The 10,094-nt window shown below is 43.2% G+C and overlaps 1 protein-coding gene, 1 long non-coding RNA gene and 1 pseudogene across 2 annotated transcripts; 2 read left to right on the forward strand and 1 right to left on the reverse strand.

Moving 5' to 3' along the window:
- The first annotated feature begins 66 nt into the window (after nt 1–66).
- Nucleotides 67–1,393, forward strand: LOC147598577 (uncharacterized). Its single transcript, XR_015260450.1, has 2 exons — nt 67–241; nt 618–1,393. It is a non-coding gene; the product is annotated as an uncharacterized LOC147598577 (long non-coding RNA).
- A 1,581-nt stretch (nt 1,394–2,974) lies between these two features.
- Nucleotides 2,975–4,533, reverse strand: LOC147598578 (uncharacterized; annotated as a pseudogene).
- On the forward strand, nt 3,676–8,544 carry RAN (RAN, member RAS oncogene family). Its single transcript, XM_086761423.1, has 7 exons — nt 3,676–3,790; nt 4,759–4,801; nt 5,724–5,808; nt 5,900–6,025; nt 7,077–7,264; nt 7,821–7,991; nt 8,101–8,544. Exons 2-7 carry the CDS (start codon nt 4,766–4,768, stop codon nt 8,143–8,145), a joined length of 651 nt encoding a protein of 216 aa, XP_086617549.1. The 5' UTR covers nt 3,676–3,790; nt 4,759–4,765; the 3' UTR covers nt 8,146–8,544.
- The last annotated feature ends 1,550 nt before the right edge of the window (nt 8,545–10,094 follow it).

Here is a 10,094-nt window from a genome sequence, read left to right on the forward strand (position 1 = left end):
GGCAACCACGGGCCGCGCCGCGCATGCGGAGAAAGGGGCGGGGACGAGTATGCGTCCCGGCGGCGCCCTGAGGAGCGGGCGGGCGCGGCAAGAGTCCCCTCGGGGAGGTGCTGCGCGGGCGGGCGCGGCTGTGCCGCGGTGCTGAGGTAATTCCTCAGCTGCTTTTCCGCTTGCCGACGGCGGCGGCGAGGCCGTGAAGGAGCTAATATTTGCGAAGCGGTACGCGAGAGCGGTCAGGAAGGTATGAGTGAGCAGAGTATCGCCACAAAAATGTTTAAGAGGGGCGCTTCAGAGGAGAGAAATACCCGGTGTTGGAGAACTGAGGTGTCTGAACCGTGCCACAGGTGCTTACGAGGAAATTTCCATCCAAGGAAGCAGTGCGACTAGACATATCCCAAAAAGAAATCATAATACATGCAATCTGGGGAGATCGTCATGAGAGAAGGGGTTGTAGAAAGTTGGGATATGTTTATTTTTTAGTTGAATTTTATGTAATTATTTTCTGATAAGTGATGTGGGTAGGCTGCAACTGGGCTTCATGTTTAGTGTAATTCATGTTTAGTCCAAAAAGTGCTCAGACTGCGTCCTCTCTTTGCTGCCACTATTGTTTGTCACAGGCCACAGACATCCCTGTGCCGTTTCATGACGTTACGCTACGGCTGGCAGTCTGCTGTTCACCCACAGAACAGCCAGCAGTGATCCGTACCGTGACTGAAAATTAAAACCAAGCTGCACACTCCCATTCCATGGAGCAGAAGATGGCCCATCAACTTACTTTAACTCTTCAATTAAAATGTGTTTACAGCCGTTACCTGTTGTGGTGTTCAGGGCTCTAGTAAAACACCAAAACTTCACCGAAGTCCTAAATCTGTACGGTAACACGTGTGTCTTTAAAGACCTGGGAATTTCTAGGAAATAGAGCATGCACGTACTATGGAAGGTAGAAAGTCCTCAGTGGTACTGTGTTCTTACACGCTTGCTAAAAAGTACTACTTCAGACTACAGCCAATTGCCTGTAATTATTAGTGTCTCAGTTCTATCATATATAGACTTGATCTTCTAGACTACAGGTTTGGCAACTGTAAATTCTAAAAATGTCACTGAGCATAATAATCCAATGCATAATTTTCCTCATGTATTTAAAGAAATTTATTCTAGTGATGGATCAGGAGTGTAAAGATGCTAAATTAGCAATGTAAGCCACTTTAATGACAGTAAATTGCTAAATTTTTGTTTTCTGAAAAAATTTAGATCTACATTTGCCATTCATCATTGACCTAGTATGTGCTTATCTTCCTAGGGTGTAGTCTCTTAACGAAACCTAGAGTCAGACATGTTTTACTTGATGAAAAAATGAATAAAGTTTGTCTTTTGAATATATGCTTTGATTGAATTTTGCTGCTGTATGATCCATTTTACTTATCCATGCTGAAGGTGACTAATTTCCTCTTCAAACCCTTCAGAGTAATTTCCTGTGTTGCCTTGAACACCAGCGTGCAGATCTCCATTCCTGCCTGAGCTCCTGTTCCAGAGACATTTCCGCAATCACTGCTTTAACTGAGAAGTGCAGTTATGTTCCTTTTCATTGTTTACCTGCATATATGGTTGCCTTCTTTTACAGTTTACAAAATTATTTTGCTTCCTACTACTGCAGCAGTTGTATTCAAACATGCTGTTGAGCTCTGTGACTGTTTTTCTGCCATTCCTCGCGTGCATCTTCAGACACTTCCCTTAGGAAGGGCTGCGTTTAACTTTGTGCATTTATCCACCTCAGTGAGATGCTAAGTTTTTTCACAGATGACCTGAGTCACGATACAGAAAATGCAAAGATCTTTAAAAAGTAGTTATTCTGCTAATTACCTAGTGATATCTTAAGGACTCTAATGTTCTAGATAGTGATCTAGCACTGCTGATGAGTGCTTGGAAGTGTTTTGTTGCCTTTGCTGAATGGGGTTATCTGGAGATGTTGTGTAGGTCCTCTGAACTGAACACTTCCTTATACATGACGATAAAACAGATGATAAAAACTAGAGTCCACATAGTAGTTTATCTTTTTAACAACAAAATAAATATTTGCCAGGAGTTCAAATGCTATAATAGGGGATTTTAAAATTAGGTATCTATTTTAATTATTCCAAATTACAGTATCAGATAGTAATACCATTTTGTTTGCAGGGGGAAAAAAAAAGTAGTTTACTAATAAATTTGTAACAGTATTGAGAAGTTTCAAAAGTTCGCTGAGTATTCTATACAAAGTTACAGATTGCTTTGAAGTGTTTATATTCTTAAAAACTGAGAAAAAATTCACTAATGTGGCCTTATGGGCTCCCGTTTATAAATGCATGCCTATTTGTCAAGGAGAGAGGTGGAATTCACGAGGGTTTTATAAAGATAGCATTGTGCTGAGAAAAAACTTAGGATGAGTTACATATTCTGAAAAATATCCTTCCTGACACCTAGAGGCGATCAGCAAAAATGCTAAAAAACCCACAAACCCTACTCATCCAAAAAAAAGGAAAGCAAGTTCAACAAGCCAGTGATTTTTTCCAGCAAAGAAAATATTTTTGCCAATTTAAATTGGCATTACACTATCAAATAAGCAAAAATTGCAGCAGAGTGCAACCACTCTTGTAAAACTTTCTGTGTACATTGCTTCTGTGTCTGTAGAAAATGAACAAGAAATAAGCTATGTTTGTATATATCACCTTCCATGAAATATTTTCTATGTTACTTACATCCAGAGATATATATTTTTAAAATTATTTACTCTAGAGTATGGAGTGCACCAACATATACAGAGCACATAAAAGTTGTTTAAGTATACTGGAGTAAAAAAAGTCAGAGACCTTAAAATTGAGTGTGAACCCATGAACTTTACAGAACTCTGCAAAACACTTGTTTTCTTTGAAGGTCAGTTTTTGAACAATGTTGTTCCACTGAAGTTTGGACTTGAGAGCTTAGAGAAGTATTCTAAATCCAGGGCTTCCAAAACAACTTTTATTTTGATTAATGCACTTTCCAGTGAATGCAGATCAGTTTTTATGAAGAACTAAAAATAACGGTCATGAGGTACATTTAAGGAGAGTCCTTTTGAACGCAGCTGTTTTTATCTATAAGTTGTCCAATGAAATTCTCACGCTGCTTTAAAAGACCACCTTATTAAACCGTGCTGGAGGCAGTTTAATAGGTTTTGTAAGTAACTACGTGCAATTTTAAAACTTTGACTGCAGAAAGAGTACCACCACCGGATTAAAACACTTTCTGATGCGATTTTAATGATGAAACAGGGAGCCTGCCGAGTTCCCTGAGCACTCGGCCTGGCGTACAGGCTCTGTCTCAGCCCTCACCGGCAAAGCTCGGCCCTTGCAGCAGCCGGAGCCACCTGGAACCCGGGGCTCAGGCCCCTCTCTAACAGCCAGGGGGCACACGGGGCTGCCGCCGGGCGGAAAGGCGATTCAGTGCGCAATGCCGGCACACACCACAGAGGCCCCGCTCCTCTTTATCAAAAAAAAATGTCTCCAGGCCGCTGCCACCCGCGGCGGGGCAGGGCCGAGCCGCCCGCCCCATTGAGGGGTCGCAGGTACGAACACCTCCGGGCCGGCGCCCATGGCCGTCCGCGGCCCAACAGCCCGCGCGCCCGGCTGCCTCCCGCCCGGTCCTCACCACGTGACGGCCGGCCCCTCCCCCTCGGCCGCGCGGCGTTGCTCTTCGGGTATTTGAACCGTGCTTCCGCCATTTTCCCTGCGCCCAGTCACTGAGGGGAGCGGCGCGGAGAGAAGCCTCGGGAAAGGTAATGGGGTCGGGGTGTCCTCCGCTTCCTATTAGGAGCGGGTGAGGGGAAGCGTGGCAGCTTTAAAGAGCTCGAGCGGTGGGGATGGCGGTCACCGCTAGCTACCGCCCAGGAGCGGGGGTAGGAGATGGGCTGGGTTGCAGCGAGGCTGGGCCTTGAGTGAGGGTTGCAGCGGTGATACTTGACTTGTGCGGCGTCCTTTCTTCCTTCACCCTTGGGAATGGGAGAGGTGGAAGGGTAGGAGCTGGGCTCTGCACCATCCCGGGTAAAAGGGTGGGCGAAATCTGCGAGGAGAAATTAAGCGGGGCCTCCCAACGGCCCGAGTCTGCGGGGGGGGGGGGGGTGGGGGGGGTGGCGCGCGCTGCTCAGTCATGGTGGCTCATGGCGGGGAAGAGCGCGTTAGGCCGGCTGGGGGGAGGCTGAGGCCCGGCCAGGGGCAGGCTCCGTTCGGCAGCCCCGGAGGACTCGCTCTGAGCTCCCTCGGTCGGGAGGCGGATTCCCGCGCCGGTGCTGGGCGGGTTGGGGGCAACTTTTCGTGGAGCGAGGCCGGGGTCGGCCCTCGTTGAGGCGTCCTTCGGAGGCCGCGTCTCGGTCTCTCATTTTCGGAGCCCGGCAGCCGAAGGGGTGCGGCAGCAACCTACCGTTACGGGGCTTCAGGGGTGGGCGGGGAGGTCCGGCCGCCATTACCGTGCGCACTCCCGCCGCATGTGGGGAGACGTGGAGGCGCTTCCTGCCCCATGAATGGGCCCGGGACCGCCCGCGCCGTGATGCTGGAGGGGTGGGGGGGGAATGGGGGGGAGCAGCGGCGTGGGCCGAGCCTCGGCCCCTTCGTCGGCGGGGTTGGATGGCGCGCGGAGCGGGCGCCCTGGGAGGCGGTTTGGGAACTGAAAACGGCGCCCGGCCTCTTCCGGCTGGGCCCTGAATCGGCTCGCCTGTCGTGAGCTCACATGCTTCCATTTCCCCTGCAGACCCAGCATGGCCACCCAAGGAGAGCCCCAAGTGCAGTTTAAGGTAAGGGAATGGGTTTTGGTTTTGTTTTTTTTTTCCCCTTCAGGAGAAAAGTGTCACGAGCGACTCTTGAGTGCCAGCCTGGATGGTAGGTTTGGTTTTGAAGTGTTGTTCTTATCCTTAACGGTGCAGTTAATTTATTGGAGTATTGCATATAGCTTGTACAAAAAGATTCTCTTGCAGTCTGTCAGTCTGATGCTATTAGTAGTTTAGTATAATAAACTTCAGTGATCCTTTGCCTGTAGAATGATTTTTAAATTTCAGAAGTGAAATTCACAGCAGGAAGTGCTTAGAGTGAATTAGAATAGTCTGTTTGCTGTTGTATATTTTTTTAGGGAAGAAGACTTAAGATGTTTCAGAACATAATTTTCTGGTGTTTTGTGTGGGTGGGTTGTTTTTTGTTATCTTAACAGCCGGAAGGCCTTAAGGATGCTTCATGGAAGGCTGTTACTTGTGTTTCTTACAATCCTTGGCTGGATAGTTGGAGTATTCCAGTTGTTAGTAGTGCAGTTGTTTGGGGGTTTATTTTTTGGTGATTTGATGATGGTTTGGTTTTTTTTAATCATAAGGTTATGATAGGTTTCTCCAGTTAGGGTGCTTAAATGAGTTTCTCTCTAAATACAGTCACATTCAGGTTGAAAAACCCAGATATTCTTAATTAGGTACTTGTAGCTTAGTAGAACCATTTTCACAGCGTATTGTAGTTTTCTGCTGCGGGAACTAGATTAAGTCTGACTGGAGTTATAGCATGTTAAACCTAACAAATTGGCTTTCCCTGAGTCACTTCATGGGGAATTCAGTATTTTGTTTCCAACATGTTGTAGGACAAAGGTTTTTATACTATAATTAGCATTTATACTAAAATGACTAATAAATGTCTCTAGAAGTGTGTTGCTCTGACTTTTTTGCTTTTACCTATCAACAGCTTGTCCTGGTTGGTGATGGTGGCACTGGTAAAACAACATTTGTAAAACGTCATTTGACTGGTGAATTTGAGAAGAAGTATGTAGGTATGTCTGAAGAAACATTTGATAGCTAATATGTTACAATTAGAATTTAACAATGACTTGCTAAATGCACTGCTTTTTGTTATTGCTATAGCAACGCTGGGTGTTGAAGTTCATCCTCTGGTGTTCCATACTAACAGAGGCCCTATTAAATTTAATGTATGGGACACAGCTGGCCAAGAGAAATTTGGTGGCCTGCGAGATGGCTATTACATCCAAGGTAAGATGTGTGGATCTGTTGGAATATTTTGTACCTCTTACAGTTCAATGTTTTATTCTTTTTGTGTTGACTGCTCTGAAAGGTGTCAGTGTGGCTTGCAGTGATTTCTGGGTTTTCAGGCTTTTCGTGTAGATATAGTAACTTCCTTTACTAGGCAACTTGTGCTCATGTGGGAATATTCTAAGATAGTGTTTCAGTACCCTCTTGCAGACTTTGGTATTCATGAACAGTAATGGTGCACCTTAGAGGACAAGATATTGCTGATGAAATTCAGTGGTTAAGAGGTAAAAGTATGTGCTTCAGTTAGTACAGATTTGTATGTATTAACGTACTGTGCTGAGGCAAGGACTTGGAACATGCAAGCTAAGATTATTTTTTCTTTTTAGGTGCGATGATGTTGTACCTCTCCATGCTAGGGTCTAGTTGTCTTTCTAAAGAAGTACTAACAGTGTGCTTTACATCTGCTTGGTCAAGCTCTGTTCTGTGTGTACTTTGGTCACCTGCATATCTTTAAAATTTTGCAAGGGATTATTAGAGTTTGACATTGTTGCTTTTCCTTTAGAAAGTACCAGGATCGAGTCAAGCCCCCATGCTCTGTGAAAAACTGTTCTGGACAAGGGTATCCTGAGATGTCAGCTACAAGCTCTCAACCTACCCAAAAGCCTCCACTGAATGTCTGAGATCACACTTAGATAGGTGCTAACTATCCTTGTCAAAACTTGTGTAAATCAAAGTTGACTTCTGTAATCCTTGTATATTCTCATACCATGCAACACCATGCTACTCAGTGGGACAGTTGCACTGATAAAACTAGTTAGTGTTTAAGATGGGGCACTGAAGATGTGAGATGTGGTCATGGGCCAGGTTCTGCAAACTCATGCATTGAACTTCTAAACAGAGCATGGGCTCTTAGTACTGTGCATCTGAGAGGGAAAAGTTAATGCAGATCCTAACCCTAATGTGGGATATCTATGGGTACTTCTTCTCTCTCCCATGTAATGAGGAAGTGCTTACACCCCAAATATAACTCTTGAATATTCTTTTCTTGCAGCTCAGTGTGCTATCATAATGTTTGATGTAACATCAAGAGTTACTTACAAGAATGTACCTAATTGGCACAGAGATCTGGTACGAGTATGTGAAAACATCCCTATCGTGTTGTGTGGCAACAAAGTGGATATTAAGGACAGAAAAGTCAAGGCAAAATCCATTGTCTTCCACAGGAAGAAGAATCTCCAGGTATGTTGTCGTGAGTTTGTAGGAGTAAGTTTGTTGCATCTGATTGCAGTTGGATTCTGTGCAGTAATTGAGTGTTTTGCCTTTGTCACTACAGGCTGTAATATTTCAACTTTACATCCTGTTGGCCATTTGAACCTAACTTCAGGAAAGGAGAAAGTGATGATGTTAAAGATGATCATCACTGGTCTTGAGCAGAAGCTCTAAGAACTTATAGCTTGTGTGTTTGGCTTTCACTGGTCAGAATAATCAGATGAGACAGACTAAAGTAGGTCAAGTCACAGGAAAAAGATGCACTGCTGCTTCCTGAAAGTTCCAGCTTTGACCAGATTGAATATGTTACTGTTCAATTACTAATTTCTGCCTGTTTGCCTGAAACTGAACATTTCTAGGGACTTAGGTCATAACTCTTTCTGAGACCATAAACAAAAGTCATGTGGTCAATAAGAATACTAAGGTAAAAGTAGACCTGATAGTGTGCATGTTAATCTTTATATGCCCTACATACCAGTTAGAGGTGTCTCTCTTTTAATAATGTATAATATGTACTCTTTTCCAGTATTACGACATTTCCGCTAAGAGTAACTACAACTTTGAGAAGCCTTTCCTCTGGCTTGCTAGAAAGCTAATTGGAGATCCTAACTTGGAGTTTGTTGCCATGCCTGCTCTTGCACCACCTGAAGTTGTTATGGACCCAGCACTGGCAGCACAGTATGAGCAAGACTTACAGGTAAATGAGAAATGGCACAAAGGGCAAATGATTGCCTGGTAAACTAGTGTTTGGACTTCTGGGGCAAATAACTGAAGAACGGTTCTTAAGCGTAACTTCTTTGTTCCAGATTGCTCAAACCACTGCACTGCCAGATGAAGATGATGACCTGTGAGGGATGAAGCTGGAGCCCAGCGTCAGAAGTCTAGTTTTATAGGCAACTGTCCTGTGATGTCAGTGGTGCAGCGTGTTTGCCACTTTATTATATAGCTGAGCAGAACATGTGCTTAATCTTTGGGATGCTGAAAGAGATGAATGGGCTTCGGAGTGAATGTGGCAGTTTAAAATAAAAAAAAAAACCAAAACAAAATGAAAAAAAAACTAAACAAAACAAAAAAACTTCATATTTTGGACCTGCATATCTAGCTGTTTTTTGGACTGCAATTACTTCCCCTTTTGAGTTTCAAATATAAGACTGCTGCAGTCACATCAGAGTGTTAAGTGGTAAATCTTGTTTCTGTCATTCCCATTCTTTTTTGTTTAGATAATAAAGTTGTATTTCAAGTATCTCTAAGCAAGTGAACTTTCATGCATTGTTAAGAAAACTCTTCAAAGTGTCCTCTGTTTCAGTTGAGGCTAATACTTGGTTGTCTACTGCATTTCTCATTTTCTGTTCTCCTTTTCCCTCCTGCTTCTTGTGTTACGCTCCTCTTGCTAAATCAGAGCTAACAGTTAACCTTCCTTTGATTTCCTGATGCATATAATTAAAGCATCTGAGGAAGGCTGAACTAACTGCCAGGTGAAACCGCCAGGTAAAACCAGAGCAGCGAACACTAGACTGGTAAGTGTGACTGGACCAACATTCTCATGGAAGTGGGAGTGTTTGTGGTCTGCAGGGTCTCGAGAGAGAGAAGTGTGTAGTTCAGCTTGCGTGTGCTACCATTAGATACAGTCTCTCAACTCTCTAACTTTTAATATGTTCTATGATATGCCTTCACAGCGCTCTGTTATTTTTAGTAGCCAGAAACAAATGGTATCTAGGTCTGTTAGGTGACTTAAAAGCTGTATCTTTGCATGGAACATCATTCAGTAGAACTATAGCAGATTAAACAAACTCTAAGCATCTTAAAGTTCACTAACTGAGAAACAGCTGTAGTTTGAGCGAAAAAGCTCTTGGCTACAAAACAGCATATTAAATAAAACCACACTTATATAAATATCTAGACTTTACTGTAACTGCACCAAGTTCTTAATTTGAAACTCTAGCTTATTACAGCACAAATGGTGGAAAATGTCAACTTTTAACACTATCTTGTAGAGATTAATCTTGGTCAATATTAGTACTGCTAGTAAACAGAACTAAGTTTAAGATACCATTTTTCAGTAGTGTTGGAGTACATGAAGCCTTGAACTCTTCAGTTTTGTATTTTTGGTTTCTTAATAAAGTGGAGCGTTTCATTTATTCCTTTTAACTTGCATGTTTGTGTACATAACTCCTACTTGAATATTTAACTGTTCAGCTCTTCTGGTATATGGTAGCAAAAAGCGTGGACTATGATTTTTATGCAGTACTGTAGTAAAGGAGTAATTTAAGTTAGTGCAAGGTGAGTGATTGTTTGTGGTGGGGTGGTTTTTTTTTTTTTTTTTTGCTAGTCAGTGAGAAGCTGAGTTGTATTTGGGGCCTGATAGTCATTAATGAAAATAAGGAATGTCACTCCATTTGTAAAAAGACAACCTCCCGCTTAACATACCATTCAGTCTTGTTGCTGCATCATCTTCAGCTGTGTCTTGTAGATTCTTGTCTGTAGTGTTTACTAATTCATCTGTGTGTATCTTGGTTAATACTGCTAGCTTGACTGCTGCTTTACTAGGTGTGGTAGGTTTTTTTTGTCTTCGAACTGTCTCACATCTGAAAATGCACTACTTAAACACAAATTGATTTAGAAAACTTCAGTAGTTCTGCAGTATTGATATACCTTAAGAAAAAAAAGCAGCGAAGTTACACTATGAAACAATACAAATAGTATATGTATGGTGTCACCTTTACAACTCGCCTGCTGCACGCAGGTACTAGCCTTAGTATGAATTCTACAAAACAGCTGAAAATATTTATGAAGAGTGAAA

Source organism: Chlamydotis macqueenii, chromosome 17 (genome assembly GCF_036417535.1).
Source record: "Chlamydotis macqueenii isolate bChlMac1 chromosome 17, bChlMac1.mat, whole genome shotgun sequence".
Classification (NCBI taxonomy): Eukaryota; Metazoa; Chordata; class Aves; order Otidiformes; family Otididae; genus Chlamydotis; species Chlamydotis macqueenii.

Excerpts from the sequence above, each read along its gene's own strand:
- RAN (XM_086761423.1), top strand. The coding sequence starts at position 4,766 with ATGGCCACCCAAGGAGAGCCCCAAGTGCAGTTTAAG. Across the intron at positions 7,265-7,820 it reads ACAGGAAGAAGAATCTCCAG|TATTACGACATTTCCGCTAA; the intron begins GTATGTTGTCGT and ends ACTCTTTTCCAG. Across the intron at positions 7,992-8,100 it reads AGTATGAGCAAGACTTACAG|ATTGCTCAAACCACTGCACT; the intron begins GTAAATGAGAAA and ends TCTTTGTTCCAG.